The following is a 16,306-nucleotide window of genomic DNA, read 5'->3' as shown; positions in this document are numbered from 1 at the left end:
ACCAGTATTTCCTAACAGTGAAAAAGTTAACAGAGCAGGTCTGACTTCTATTCTTAAAAGTGTCTGCTTACAAGGTTGGTATAGACACAGATGGTGTCTGGGGAATTGGACGTGGGGAAGGTTCCCACCATCCTAAGTGGTAAGAATAGCTCGCTGTGTTGGCATAACGTTATGGTTTATGCTAAATACCTGTTTTCCTTCTGGAAGTCTGAAATTCTGCATGTACCAGGCAGAGGGTGTGCGTCTATGTGACCAGCTCCCAATAAAAACTCTGGGCACTGAGTCTCTAAGAGGCTCCCTTTGGAGACAACACATTGCTGGGAGGAATTAAGCACAACCTGTGTGACTCCACTGGGAGAGGACTGTTGGGAGCTGTGCCTGGGTTCCTGCAGACATGGCCTCTTGAGCCTTTTCCCTTTGCTGACTTTGCTTTGGAGCCTTTCTCTATAATAAATTAGAGCTGTGAGGACAACTATTATGCTGAGTCTTCTGAGTTTGGCCAGTAAGCCATCGAACCTGGGCGTGGTTCTGGGGACCTCTGGCACAATTGGTATGTGCTGAATAGCTTACCAAACTTCAACAATCATGCCAAGTAGGTGTGATGTTCATTCTATAGGTGAAGAAAGGAGACTTCAGAAACAGGAACAGAGTGTACACAGAAAATAAACATTTCAGCGTTTATCAAATATGTGTGTGAAAGTCACTCAGTCGTGTCTGACTCTTTGCAACCCCATGGACTATACAGTCCATTAAATTCTCCAGGCCAGAATACTGGAGTGGGTAGCCGTTCCCTTCTCCAGGTTATTGAATATGGATGTTCTCCAATTTTTTTGAACTGAGGAACTACTTGGAGTGCCTGCTAAAAATGCAGTTTCCTGGCACCTATCACCTGAGACTTGGATTCAGTAGGTTTGAGGCTCAAGAGTTTCTATTTCTAATAAGATTCCCAGATGATTCTTCTGCAGGTAGTCTAAGGACCATACTTCGGGTAACACTTTGATGTACAGGAACTACAGTGCCGAATTCCCAAGCTAGGATGTAAATGGCAAAACCAGGACTTGCACTAACCCTTTTAAACAAGGTTAAGGCTCTTTTCTCAACAAAACTGCTTCCCTCAAACTCCACAATTCCTCTGGTTGCTCTGCCTTCTCACTGCAGGTATCCACCCAGCACCAAATACCAAGTGGAATCTGGAATCCAAATAATGCTCTTGGGAGAGTGAATTCTGTAGCTTTGGTTTTCAAAAAGATTTGATGTGCTGGTGGCAACAAAAAAATATAAGCTTATGCATAGGATTTAACAAAAAGAATACGGATTTGCTTATAATTTTAGAAGTTGAGAACAGGATATGGGTTATAGTTTTCTGTGACTGGCCAACAAAGGGGAAGGCACTAAAGATAATCTTTTTCGCTGATCAAGAAACTAGCGTCAAGTAAATGCTAAAGCTTTTCCTTTTTAAGTGGGTAGGAAAGTATAATTTTTTTCTCATTTAGAATAAATATAGTGTAGTATTTTGTAACTGAAAGGATGTTATTTTTAGTGCCATGCACTCAAGCCCAGTCTGAAACGCATAAGCTTCTCAGTAGCTGGTCATTGTTCAACTTCTATTACTGACTCAGACTATGCTATCAATTCAGAAAGTATTTATTGAGCATCTACTGTTTACTTGATGCTCTGCTAAAGGCACAATCATTATCAAGAAAACTGCTGATTTTTTCAATATCTACAGGAAAAAGAGACTAGAAAAATACAGCCACACTACTTTATGACAACATATAATGGAGGAGTCTAAAAAAAGTACACGGTATCTGCTTGAACAGGGTAATCTTCACCAATCCTCCCATATTTTATTAAATAAATATAGGGCAAAAAATTGATGACAATCTGTATTTCACAAATACATATTAACCTCCCGAATCTGGATATCCACAGTCCAATATTATCTATAAACCTCAAATAATCAGTAAGTCAGCCAAACCAGCAATCCCTCCACACATTGCAGTAAGTGTGGGGCTGCCTGCCAATGTACTGGCACAGGGCACCCCACGCCCATATCTGCAGTGCTGAGTACTCATTCATCACTAAACTGCAGTAGTGTTAACATATGCTGCAGTCGTGCTAATGTTTGTTTTACAGTCACCACTGATCTACCCTTATCCTAGGCCAGGAAGGTTAGTGTTAAGTGAATGTAAACAAACTTGAAAACAGCACCTACTTCACTTATGGAAGCCTAGAACCTCACTCTGCCCAACCAGAAAATTCCTTCCAATCTGAAGAATTCGAGATGCAAAAGATTATTCCATATAAAGGACTACAGATGTATAGGAACTCCACCACCTTGAGGGGGAAAAAAGTGTTTTTCATTTGTGTCCCATGCTTCCACCTCTTTGGGAGAACTCATACCATGTTAGACAAGCAGTCAACCTTAATGATTTTTTCCCATCACTCAACAAACCAGTATTTGAATTCACTCATGAGCTAGTTCTCTGCACATCATCCAGAGGCAGGGATGTTAATTATGGTTCTCTAGGGGTCACTAGTAGCTCAGATGGTAAAGAATCTGCCTGCAATGCAGGAGACCCTGGATGGATTTCTGGGTTGGGAAGATCCCCTGGAGGAGGGCATGGCAACCCACTCCAGTATTCTTGCCTGGAGAATCCCCATGGAAAGAAGAGCCTGGGCTACAGTCCATGGGGTCACAAAGAGTCGGACATGACTGAGTGACTAAGCACAGCACAGGGGTCACTGGCTGTACTTTACCTTTCAGAACCCACTGCAGTCGCTGGTCAACTGGCAGCCTACATGAGGAAACAAGCTCACCTGGATAGTTGTATCAATATGAAATTGGCCAGCTTTACCTGCTCAAATCTCACTTCTGCTAAAAGCTCATTAAGAGCACTGGAAACTACCTGATTTATAGGCACTCAGTATCACCCACTAAAAGGCTGAATTATGCACAAGAATCATAAACAGAAGAAGCAAACAGTAAACCCTTATAGGTGTTCAGAAGACATCCCAAGTTTCATGTTGCTGAATCAGTAAAACCCAGATCAGGATTTTAAAAAAAGACAAAACTTGTTTTCAGGTTATCTAATATTTACTTCAAGTAGTAGTGATTCATTCCTAAATAGGTGTCCCACTTTACAGAGAATCAGACTAACATCTATTTGCAAAAGAGCCCTTTGCCATGTCTAGGTCATATTGAAGGTATCAAATGCAACAAATCCCTTTTTATCTGAAATCCAAACAACCAGAAAATAATCGAAATTGTTCACTCTATTTCTGGTAGAAAGACAAACAAGTATATAATAGTAACTTATTTATAAAAAAGCAAGTTGCATGGTTTGTCACAAATGTGTTATAGAGCAGTCACCACATCCTCTAAATCTATAGCCGTGTACATAATGACCATTAACGCTCATGAAGAGAGGGAGTTTGTCTTGCTCACCAATGTGTCCCAGGGCCTACTATAGTGCCCAGTACATAACAGATGTTCAGTGAATATTTGTTGAATGAAATAACGCCCTGCAAAATCATAAAATGGTGTAATCATCTAAGAGATTATACTATGGTCAGTATAGCTTTGTCGTTAGATATATTTATTCTAATAGTTTAAAAATTGGTAATCAGTACACACCAATGTTTAGGTTCTGATCACAGTTCCAATATGGAGGGGTGTCCCCACACCAACAAGCAATTCTCAGACATAACCTGAGTGTCCCATAATTCAACTTATCTCTGAATAGAGGTAGCATCAGATACCCCAGGTTAGGCACTCAGTCCCACAAGACTCCCCCAGCCAGCCACTTCATACACCAGCAGCAGGTCCAGGTTATCAGCTGTTTCTGACCAACTGACTACAAACTGGGCTTCCCAACAACCTCCACCCTGGGTTTCAGACACCAGCCTCAAGTCCAGGTTGTTACCAGTACTTCTGACTGACTGACTATAAATCAGAGGTTCCCATAATCTCCGTCTTTGGTTTCATTAATTTGCTAGAGTGGCTTACAGAACTCAGAGAATCATTTTACTTCCTAGATCACTGGTTTATTATACAAGGATCAGCCAAATGGAGGAAATGCATAGGGCAAGGAATGGGGAAATGGCACGGAGCTTCTGTGCTCTCTAGGAGCACGGCCTGCTCTTCACAAATCTCCAACCTGGAAGCTCTCCAAACCCTGTTTTTTGAGGGGGGGGGGGTGGTTTATACAGGCTTCATTAATAGGCATGATTGACTAACCCATTGGTCACTGGTGACTCAATCACCAGGCCCTCTCCAATCCACAGAAATCAGGGGTTTGGAACTGAAAGTTCCAAGCCTCTAATAAAAGGGTTGGTTTCCCTGGTGACCAGCCGCCAACCAGAGATGCTTTCCCAATTCACCTCATTAACATTATTAAAAAAACACCTTTATTGCTCTCAAAGTCGGAAATGCCAAGGGTTTTAGGAGCTCTGGGCCAGAAACAGGCGAAGACCAAATACACATATATATTTGTTATTATAAATCAATCTGGAAGCTCTCCAAACCTTGCTGATTGGGTGTATCACACCCAGTTAACTAGAACTCCTCATTTTTAACCATTTTTTCATAAGAATTTCATAAATATCACTATAAGCAGAAGCTATTATTTATGTGAAACATAAAAATTTTTCATTCAAATATTTATCAAACACCTACTATGCACCAGGCACTGTGCCAACTGTCCCTGCCCCCAGCAGCTTTCAACATCTAGGGCAGCCTTTTTCAACTGGAATTCCTCATCTACAGATGCATGCACAGGAGATAAGTATAACATAAAACAGATTCTCTAGGGCATTAGGAGTTGATTCTCTCCCAGTGGAGAAAAACTAATGTAAAGTGCCACAGAAATTAAAAGGAAATGACAGGGGCTTACCTGGTGTCCAGTGGTTAAGACTGCGGTTCCACTGTAGGAGGTGTGGATTTGATCCCTGGTGGGGGAAGTTCTTTATGCAGGGAAAAGGAACCCCTGCCCTCAAAGAAATTACAATACGATAATAAAAGTTTGCTTTTAATAGGGGCAAATTCACCTGTTAAACCCAGCCATGGCGACTTCCTGGGTGGTCCTCTGGCTGGGACTTTAAGCTCCCAAAGCAGGGAGCCCAGGTTTGATCCCTAGTCTGGGAACTGGATCCCAGGGGCCACAACTGATGCCCAGTGCAGCCAATAAATAATTAATTTTTTAAAAATCCAGCCATGTATGAACTACCTGGTAGGAGCAAAGATGAACAGGCCATTTGTAATGTTGGTGTAAATGCAAAAATACTGCACTACATACATTCAGATAAATTTCTACACATAATAAAACTCATCAATATTTTCCTTGCTCAGCAATGTCAGGCTGAGGATTTTAGTAAAGTGAAACAAGAAAAAAAATATAATTACTCTGATAATATTAATTCAAAGAGAAAACAAAAAACCTTACTACAAAAAGACCCCCAAATTACCTGAATTTTATTCACTGTCTCCATATATTGATTGCTTCACTAAATTGGTCTTGCCTTGGATTTGAGGCAGCAGACAGATGGGCCCCAAGCTGAGCAGCTGGAGTTTGTCCCCTGTGGACAGATACTCCAAGACAAAGATAAAAGCCAGAGCAGAGGAGCTGCCCAGATAAGAGACAGACCACACATTCCTCATTCTTGAGGTCAAGGAGGCCTTCCCGACTACACAGGCACAGAGAGCCTCCTTGGATGTCAAGAGGGGATGCACCCCATAGTAGGCAATGTCAACCTACCCAGAGGCCTCTTCACTAGACTCCATCTTGGCTAAAAGAAGTGGGTGTACACATGGGAAGATCCTGAGATAAACCAAACTGCAGACTCAGAGCCAGGCAGAGCAAGATTATGAGGCAAAGGAAACCCGGAAGAAATACCCCATGAAAGTGACTCAAACTACCACAAGGGCACAACTCTCTGAGCCCACCCATGTATGTCTATCCACACGTACACTTTTTCCTCCTAATAAACACTTTACTTATTTCACTACTTTCCATCTCTCTGTGGCAATTCATTTCTACAAAGCCAAAGGGCCAGGGTCTTGTCACAGGCCACTGGCCCTGGAGGTCTAGTGGCCAGGATTGCTGCTACCTGCCTTCAATCTCTGGCCCAAAACGGAAATCCTGCTTCAAGCCACTGCAGGTAAAGGCCACCAGAGATCAGACTCAAAGAAATACATTAACTACCTATTTCATTATTTTGAATATTTTTTTTATCTTATTTTGAATTTTCCTTAAAATACCTTATGCAGTCAACTTCTTTCCAGTCCTGGGTGTCTTCGACAGATACAACATTTTCTATGTGATGATATTACTATACGCTGCATGCTTTATGGAGACAAAACAGTTTGAGAGCTAATAGAATCAGAGAGAGTTTTTTTTTTTCCAATATTTCAACTTGAAACTTAAGCTTTTATGTCAATGATCTAGAAATTCACACCTGTTTCATATCATTCTCTGACAGGCTAGTTAAATAGCATCCACCTGGCCAAGTCCCCTGAATTATTTTATCAAGTAAAGTCTTGTTAGCATGAAATAAGTGTGTAAGCCAAATGGGGTTAATTCTTGTTGTTTAGATTCTCATTAAACCTTTCAACTCATGTGAAAATGCTACTGTAATCACTATGAAAGTCACGAAGAGTAAAAGATAGAATAAAAGTCCCTGACACTTAAGTTTCAATTAGTCCAGACTTCCAATTAAACATTCTTTTAATGGAAAGTAAATTGTACAAAAAAAACTACCATTATTTATTTTATTTATGGAGACTAGAGATGTTGACTGGGAATAGGCTATATAGTTTTTATTATACTCTCAGACATCCAACTCTTAAATCTTTTAAGACATCTCCTACATATCTAAATCCGAAAATCCTACACCAAATCCACCAATTTCTTTCTACCACAAAATTGTCAGAAGGAAAGTCATAATTCATCAGAAAGGACACAAGACAATTTCTTAATGGCAAAGACATCAAGGCCATGTCTTTAAAAAATACAATGAATCACTATTTCTTTTAGCTCAAGCTAAAGAACTTTCTCTTATGGCAGAAAGTGAAGAGGAACTAAAAAGCCTCTTGATGAAAGTGAAAGAAGAGAGTGAAAAAGTTGGCTTAAAACTCAACATTCAGAAAACTAAGATCATGGCATCAGGTCCCATCACTTTATGGGAAATCGATGGGGAAACAGTGTCCGACTTTACGTTTCTGGGCTCCGAAATCACTGCAGACGGTAACTGCAGCCATGAAATTAAAAGACGCTTACTCCTTGGAAGGAAAGTTATGACCAACCTAGACAGCATATTCAAAAGCAGAGACATTACTTTGCCAACAAAGGTCTGTCTAGTCAAGGCTATGGTTTTTCCAGTGGTCATGTATGGATGTGAGAGTTGGACTGTGAAGAAACCTGAGTACCAGAGAATTGATGCTTTTGAACTGTGGTGTTGGAGAAGACTCTTGAGAGTCCCTTGGACTGCAAGGAGATCCAACCAGTCCATTCTAAAGGAGATCAGCCCTGGGTGTTCCTTGGAAGGAATGATGCTAAAGCTGAAACTCCAGTACTTTGGGCACCTCATGAAAAGAGCTGACTCATTGGAAAAGACTCTGATGGGAGGGATTGGGGGCAGGAGGAAAAGGGGACGACAGAGGATGAGATGGCTGGATGGCATCACGAACTCGATGGACGTGAGTTTGAGTGAACTCCAGGAGTTGGTGATGGACAGGGAGGCCTGGTGTGCTGCAATTCATGGTGTCGCAAAGAGTCAGACACGACTGAGCTACTGAACTGAACTGAAAGAACTTTCTCTTTCAAAACTGGAGAACCTGGGCCTGGAGAAATAAATGGCATTTTTAAAACGATTTGGCAAACACTGCTGCTGCTGCTGCTAAGTTGCTTCAGTCGTGTCTGACTCTGTGCAACCCCATAGACGGCAGCCCACCAGGCTCCTCCATCCATGGGATTTTCCAGGCAAGAGTACTGGAGTGGGTTGCCATTGCCTTCTCTACTGAGCTGTAAAAGATGATACTACTTCCCATGTTAGGTTTAAAATCTAACTGAAAGTCGCTCAGTCGTGTCTGACTCTTTGCAACCCCATGGACTATACAGTCTATGGAATTCTCCAGGCCAGAATACTGGGTAGCCTTTCCCTTCTCCAGGGAATCTTCCCAACCCAGGGATTGAACCCAGGTCTCCTGCACTGCGGGCCAATTCTTTACCAGCTGAACCACAAGGGAAGCCCTTAAAATGTAAAGCCCTTTCCTAACATGTAGTATCTAGTTTTGTGACCAAGAACTACAATCAACATCACTGGAATTTATATTACATTCAAAGTAAATTTCAGATGTACACGGGTACACAAGAAAAACACTTAATTCTGAAAGGAATTCATAGCCCCATCTCCAAAATATAAAAGCACACAACTTAGACTACATCTATATTACTGTGCAAGGCAAGCTAAACTAAGTCACTTCAGTCGTGTCCAACTCTGTGCGACCCCATAGACGGCAGCCCACCAGGCTCTCCAGTCCCTGGGATTCTCCAGGCAAAAACACTAGAGTGGGTTGCCATTTCTCTCTCCAATGCAGGGAAGTGAAAAGTGAAGGACGAACCTAAATCTTTAGTTGTATCCTTCTAGTGATGTAAATGGGAGTGCCACTCAGTCTCTACCAAGGAAAAGATGAGGACAGCATTTTGCTTACTGACTACGGGAGCTAAAAACCGCCCCCCCCCAACTATTTCAAAGTCATTCTTTAGCAGTAAGTATTTGATAGTATATTTCACATTCCGTCCAAGGGTTTGCAGATTAATTCCTTGCCCTAGGCCTAGGGCTCAGATACAACTCCTGAGAAGCTTTCAGTTCACTGCACTGGTAGAAATTCTGGAGACTTAACCAGAGTCATGGTTGCTCAGGAAAATGCGAGCAGTCCAGTATTCCAGCAGAAACAATGAGGTCAAAGCTCCTTTCAGTGTGAGCATATTCTCCGCAGAGATCTTGGACGGGGATGCAAGGTACTAGCCTCAAAACCTGCAGGCTGGCACCTCAACAACTGCTGCAAATTCTACTGCATGCCCTGCCTTCCCCGGCCAGCACTGCTTCCTTACTAGACTCAAACAACGCAGACCACTCTGAGCAAAAGAAAGATGAAGGGGGCTTTTAGACTGATACTTTTAGACTGGTTGTTTGGTTTCAAATCTTTAAATCCTTAAAAAGGGGGGGGGGGAGTCATCATCTCAATGTTGAGCTAACGAATATATTACGAACCACAGTCCAGTTGTTTTCCAGTATAAGAATGCCATGTGAAAAGATTATCCTCTTCCCAAATATTACAATTAGTCCTCTTTGTCACCTTTCCTTTTCTAACACCCCCAAACAACACTCAGGATCACAAGAATCTACATGAAATAGAACTATGAAGCACAATGCTCTTTTACCTTCTCAGGCTAAATGTGAGAAACCAATTTTAGTCACTTGCTTTAGCAAAACATACAGTACAAGCCAATTCCTACGGATTTCAAAATCCTGATAGGAACAACCTCTATTGCTGTGCCACAGGTAAACCTGCTCCAATTTCATAAGACATGCTTCTGGTGAGGTAAACCTTTAGAAAAACATTAACAGCACTCTTGTGATAATAATAGCCTAGAAGGGGACGTACAATTACTTCGTTTAGCCAGGGTACATTTGTGAAAGTTTCAAATGCAGAAAAAATGAGAGCAAATTCATCCAAAGCGTGAAAAATGCTAGCAATGCTTCGATTACGAATAATCGCAGGAAAACAGCCAAACCGACAAGTTCTTAAACAGATCTTGTAAGGGGGGTTGGTAGGCGCGCACAGCACTCAACCATTTCTCCTAAGGCCAGAAAAATCCACATTTACTGACGAATCCTTCCTTTCACATTACTGGCAGAAATAAAATCCTATTCCCGCCACCTCATCTTGCAATTAAGGAAGTTGCTACTAATAGCAGCATAGAAGTAGATGGTCCCGGTTTCACTCCATTCTTCACGTACACTCTAGGAGTGAACAGGTTACTCAAGAAAGTCAGTAATCGGTTTTCCGGGTGCCAAACTCCTCGGCAATAAAATTCCCTTTTCTGGGGATCGGGGAGGGGGAGTCGACGTGGACGGAGGCGTCCAGCCGCAGCTCGCCTCCTCCCCCGGGTCAAGGTCTGGGCCGTTCGGTGCTCGGCGAGGCTTCAGCCCCGGCGCTCGCTTGGTAGCGGCGGTGCCGCCTCCTCGCGTCTCCACCTCGACTCAGCCCACCCCGACGATCGCCCTCGCTTTTATTAAACCCTCAAGGTGAGAGGCTCAGGCTGGGTCTCCAAAGTTTGCGCGGCCTCGGGCGAGCAGCCGGCTGAGCCCGGCCCCAGCCTCCCACCCCTCAGCCCCCAGGGCTTTTTTGGACCACGGTGACAGGTCTAGGTTTACCTCCATGTGCTCATGGCAGAGGAAACAAAAGAAAGCAACCTCCCTGATAATAAAACGCCATCTTCGAGTAACTGGCACACCGAGGGACCCTTGGGTCGGTCCCCCCGGGGGGTCCCCCACCATCCAGCTCGGAGGGCGCCCCCGCGCCGTCCGCGGCAGTTTGTTAGGAACAGCCCAGGGAAGCTCCGGATAAATGGGCCGGGGTCGGGGTGGAATGGCGGGGTGCTCCGAGAGCCCTATCTGACTCCCCACCCCGACCGCCCCGGGCAGCGTCGTTTCAGTGAAAATGTAAGAGCGGGCGCTGCTGGTGTCTCCCAGAGACGCAGTCTTCCCCTCAGGAAACTGTTCTGAGAGACCGGGCGAAGGGGCTGGCGAGCAAGCGAACCGACACGCGGGGAGCCGAAGCGAGTGTACTTACAAAACGATTAAAGCTCCGGCGGAACATCGCGTCGAAGGCTGCCGGGCGCCGAGCTGGACTCTATTGGGCTGTCTGAGAAGGTGCCGTCCACACACGACACTGCGGCGTGGGCCGGCGGCGCGAAACGGTCGGCGAGGCTCGCGGCCCCGCCAACCGCCGGCCCTCCGAACTCCCCCCGCCCCCCTCGGCCCCCGCCCCACCTCACTCACCGCCCCCCCCGCCCCGCCCCGCCCCGCCCCGCGCCGGGGGCGGCGGCCCCGCCTCTCCCGCAGCAGCCCGCGGAGATAGCGAGCCGAAAGCGCGGGGGAGGGATGGCGGAGGAGCGCTAGGCTCCTCCTGCGGGAGGGGGACGCCCAGAGCTCTCCACCAGCGGCGGGTTCGGCACCCCGCTGTCTACACTCTACCCTGCCGCGGAGCCACCGCCTGCTTCTCCGCGGTCAGCCCGCGTGCGCCCGCCCCGCTCGCGGCCACGGGGGACCCTCCCGAGGCGCCCCGCGCCTCACCTCGACACTACTCCCCGGCTCGTGCGGGAGCCGCAGCCTACCCTGCCCCGGCCCTAATACGTCCGCCGCTCCGCTTCGCTCACAGCCCCTCCTTGGTCCGCGGCAGCTGCGCCGGCCGTCCCGCACTCGGGCCGGGGAGCCACGGTGCAGCCTGCCGGCCCGCCCCGAACCCGCCAGGCAACCGGGCTCCCCGCTCCCCGCGGGGCGGAGCCGGGCTTTGCGTGAGGAGCCGGGACCGGCGGGGCGCTGTGGAGACCCCAGCGCAGGCGGAGCGCGGGCCGGGGGACTAGTTATAAGAGGCCCCCTCCTCGTGTGCCGAGATCCCCCCACTACCCTCGCTTCGCTCAGCTACCTACGCGCCTTTCCCTCCTCAGGTTTTTTCTCATCCTGTCTCCCCATCTAAACCATCTCACTTCCACTTTCTCTCTGAGGTTGTAAAGTCAGGCTTTGTGTCGCCGCTGCTGCGCAGCGGGGCGGGATTTCCCTGCCACCCCCAACTACCCCTCCCGCCTATACCCCAAGCCCGTCCCTCCCGCCCCGCCCCTTTGCTTCTCGCACAGCAGCCTGGGAGTTGTAGTCCCGCCATGCCCCCGATTCCACCTAGTACCGCGGGCTGGGAGCTCCCCCACTCGCCCGCTCTGGGTTTGCCCAGAGGGTTGAAGGAGGAAGCGGCTGAGATCTCAGGGCTGAACCGCGGTTCTCGGCTCGGGCTGGAAGTGGAGGCCACTAGCGCTCCTTAGATTCCCCGCGGTGGGAAATGTGAAAAGGATCTGCGAGGCAAAGCCACGAATGCCTGGAACCTTCCCTGGGACGCGAAAAATTGTTCGCCAGGAAACGCTCTACCCTCTCGGCTCCTAGTTTAGAATTGGAGTTTGCGAAACTTTAAACATTACATAGGAAAGCCGAAGCTAAAATTGCCTTGAGATTGGCCATCCCAACGCCCACGTCGCTCGGTTTGCACCGCACTTTGCGGCGTGCCCCGAGGCTGCTGGAGCAGAATGTAGATTCCTCTGCAAAAGTAAAGAAAAATTAGTCGAAGGAGATCAGAGGGATTAACAGGAGCCTCTGCCGCGCCACCATCTCCTGCCAGCGAAGGGCTGGGGACAGGGCTAGCTGCACCGTGGGCCTCCCCTGGGGTCGTGAAGGGCCTTTAATCCTGGGCACGGGCACTTCTCCTTTCCACTCGGGTTTAGGTCCATTTCAACAGATCTTTCGTGGGCATTTTCTTTGTACTCGGCTGTGTTAGGGGCTGGATACGGCGACTTCTGAAAAGACCACCCCAGCGTGTGTGTGTGGGGGGGAGGGGTGCCCCACTGTGGTAAGGGGCTACCCACCTGCAAAATCAGCAGGTTAGAAAGTCCTGGCTGCTAGATGAGAGGCTTCAAGTGCTGAGAGCGCCGGTGCACCTCAAAAGGGGGTCTGGGAAGCTTTCTCGAAAGCACTGGAGGTTAAACTGGACCTTGCTATGTGAGAAGGCTTTAGAAGGAGCCCCATGGGCAAAGTCCAGGGTGGAGGGAGGGGTCAGCGAGGACGTGCCAGATGATCTAACAAAAAGAACACACTCTCTGGGCAGACGCCCAGGATGTGTGGGCAGGCATGGCCCCCGAGAGAACTCTAAAACCCATTCAGTTCAGTTCAGTCGCTCAGTCGTGTCCAACTCTTTGCGACCCCCCCCCCCCCGCATGAATCACAGCTCCCCAGGCCTCCCTGTCCATCACCAACTCCCGGAGTTCACTCAAACTCATGTACATCGAGCGGGTGATGCCATCCAGCCATCTCATCCTCTGTCATTCCCTTCTCCTCCTGCCTCCAATCCCTCCCAACATCAGGGTCTTTTCCACTGAGTCAACTCTTCGCATGAGCTGGCCAAAGTATTGGAGTTTCAGCTTTAGCATCAGTCCTTCCAAAGAACACCCAGGACTGGTCTCCTTTAGGACAGACTGGTTGGATCTCCTTGCAGTACAAGGGACTATCAAGAGTCTTCTCCAACACCACAGTTCAAAAGCATCAATTCTTCGCTGCTTAGCTTTCTTCACAGTCCAACTTTCACATCCATACATGACCACTGGAAAAACCATAGCCTTGACTAGACAGACCTTTGCTGGCAAAGTAACCTCTGCTTTTGAATATGCTATCGAGGTTGGTCATAACTTTCCTTCCAAAGAGTAAGTGTCTTTTAATTTCATGGCTGCAATCACCATCTGCAGTGATTTTGGAGCCCAAAAACATAAAGTCTGACCCTGTTTCCACTGTTTCCCCATCGATTTCCCATGAAGTGATGGGACCAGATGCCATGATCTTCGTTTTCTGAATGTTCAGCTTTAAGCCAGCTTTTTCACCCTCCTCTTTCAATTTTATCAAGAGGCTTTTTAGTTCCTCTTCACTTTCTGCCATAAGGGTGGTGTCATCTGCATTTCTGAGGTTATTGATATTTCTCCCAGCAATCTTGATTCCAGCTTGCGCTTCTTCCAGCCCAGCGTTTCTCATGATATACTCTGCATAGAAGTTAAATAAGCAGGGTGACCATCTGCAGCCCTGACGTACCCCTTTTCCTATTTGGAACCAGTCTGTTGTTCCATGTCCAGTTCTAAATGTTGCTTCCTGACCTGATACAGGTTTCTCAAGAGGCAGGTCAGGTGGTCTGGTATTCCCATCTCTTGAAGAATTTTCCACAGTTTATTGTGATCCACACAGTCAGTAACGCAGAAATAGATGTTTTTCTGGAACTCTCTTGCTTTTTCCATGATCCAGCGGATGTTCGCAATTTGATCTCTGGTTCCTCTGCCTTTTCTAAAACCAGCTTGAACATCTGGAAGTTCATGGTTCATGTATTGCTGAAGCTTGCCTTGGAGAATTTTAAGCATTACTTTACTAGTGTGTGAGATGGTACAATTGTGCAGTAGTTTGAGCATCCTTTGGCATTGCCCTTCTTTGGGACTGGAATGAAAACTGACCTTTTCCAGTCCTGTGGCCACTGCTGAGTTTTCCAAATTTGCTGGCATATTGAGTGCAGCACTTTCACAGCATCATCATTCAGGATTTGAAATAGCTCAACTGGAATTTCATCACCTCCACTAGCTTTGTTCTTAGTGATGCTTTCTAAGGCCCACTTGACTTCACATTCCAGGATGTGTCGCTCTAGGTGAGTGATCACACCATCGTGATTATCTTGGTCATGAAGATCTTTTTTGTACATTTCTTCTGTGTATTCTTGCCACCTCTTCTTAATATCTTCTGCTTCTGTTAGGTCCCTACCATTTCTGTCCTTTATCGAGCCCATCTTTGCATGAACTGTTCCCTTGGTATCTCTAATTTTTTTAATGAGATCTCTAGTCTTTCCCATTCTGTTGTTTTCCTCTATTTCTTTGCATTGATCACTGAGGAAGGCTTTCTTTTCTCTCCTTGCTATTTTTTGGAACTCTGCATTCAGATGCTTATATCTTTCCTTTTCTCCTTTGCTTTTGGCTTCTCTTCTTTTCACAGCTATTTCTAAGGCCTCCTCAGGCAGCCATTTTGCTTTTTTGCATTTTTTTTTCCCATGGGGCTGGTCTTGATCCCTGTCTCCTGTACAGTGTCACGAACCTCATTCCATAGTTCTTCAGGCACTCTATCAGATCTAGTCCCTTAAATCTATTTCTCACTTCCACTGTATAATCATAAGGGATTTGGTTTAGGTCGTACCTGAATGGTCTAGTGGTTTTCCCCACTGTCTTCAATTTAAGTCTGAATTTGGCAATAAGGACTTCATGATCTGAGCCACAGTCAGCTCTCAGTCTTGTTTTTGCTGACTATATAGAGCTTCTCCATCTTTGGCTGCAAAGAATATAATCAGTCTGATTTCGGTGTTGACCATCTGGTGATGTCCATGTGTAGAGTCTTCTGTTGTGTTGTTGGAAGAGAGTGTTTGCTATGACCAGTGTGTTCTCTTGGCAAAACTCTATTAGCCTTTGCCCTGCTTCATTCCATACTCCAAGGCCAAATTTGCCTGTTACTTCAGGTGTTTCTTGACTTCCTGCTTTTGCATTCCCCATTAGGAGCTCCAGAAACACCTGGGAAGTCTGCACTTGATAGTGTGAGCCACTAAGTAGCCCGTCCTCATTGCCTTAAATGCAAGGCACATAAGGTAGGTTCCCAAACTGTTCTGGTTGCCTAGAAGTAAAACCGTCCATTTCCACTTATTTCTCTATTGTGGTTCCTTGCATTTACTCGCCCTTGAGGCCACGTCTAATGATTTTTAAGATTTATGTTAGATGTCTATTAATCTGCTGTTGTTTAGTCCCTCAGTCCCCGCCAGGCTCCTCTGTCCATGGGATTTCCTGGACAAGAATACTGGGGTAGGTTGCCATCTCCTTCTCCAGGAGATCTTTCCAACCCAGGGATCTAACCTGTGTCTCCTGCATTGGCAGGCTTATTCTTTAACACTGAACCACCTGGGAAGCCCAATCAGATATTAGGATACTTTGTTTTATTGGCAAAATGGATCTAAGATTTTGCTCTCTAATATTTCAACGATTTATTTTCAAATAGAAAAAGTTTTACTGACTACTTTTGTTGAGAATGACTAATGTAATTTAATTCACTTATTGTTTGTTGAATACCTACTATGTGGCAGGCACTGTTCTAGATACTGACTGGAATTTGTGGGTTGAAGAGGTTGTTGTCAATTGTTCTAGGCATAAGCCTTATCAATAAGAGACATCGTTATCAGTAAAATAGGTAATAAAAAATGAATTTAGACATTTTGATTGCAAGTGCTTACTAGACATTTGGATATGCAAGTGCTTACTAGTAAATGATAAGCAATATCTTTCCATATGCAATTTGTTAAATAAATTGAAAAAATGTACTTAGCTTATAGATTCAAACAGACCAACTTAAAAAACTTTAGAGAACTGGATATTGGTTTTCGGTGTTCTCTCACACATCATTGTGTGAGTATTTTCTC

At 45.9% G+C, this 16,306-nt stretch overlaps 1 protein-coding gene across 11 annotated transcripts in view; it reads right to left on the bottom strand.

Moving 5' to 3' along the window:
• The window catches only part of ATP11C (ATPase phospholipid transporting 11C), a 173,789-nt gene extending 161,954 nt beyond the window's left edge, over positions 1–11,835 (bottom strand). For 3 of the 11 annotated variants that reach the window (XM_070290638.1, XM_070290639.1, XM_070290642.1), the window contains exons 1-2: positions 11,362–11,815; positions 10,859–10,957 (exon numbers count right to left, since the gene is read on the bottom strand). In XM_070290638.1, the coding sequence (XP_070146739.1) occupies positions 10,859–10,885 (27 nt within the window). In that variant the 5' untranslated portion in view covers positions 10,886–10,957; positions 11,362–11,815. Of the gene's footprint in view, positions 1–10,858; positions 11,062–11,361 lie in introns of those variants that run through there. The other 8 variants (XM_070290644.1, XM_070290648.1, XM_070290643.1 and 5 more) reach the window with 4 other exon arrangements.
• Positions 11,836–16,306: the final 4,471 nt, after the last annotated feature.

The sequence above is a fragment of the Ovis canadensis genome, chromosome X, assembly GCF_042477335.2.
Source record: "Ovis canadensis isolate MfBH-ARS-UI-01 breed Bighorn chromosome X, ARS-UI_OviCan_v2, whole genome shotgun sequence".
In the NCBI taxonomy this organism is placed as follows: domain Eukaryota; kingdom Metazoa; phylum Chordata; class Mammalia; order Artiodactyla; family Bovidae; genus Ovis; species Ovis canadensis.
This window is presented reverse-complemented; position numbering and strand designations above follow the sequence as displayed.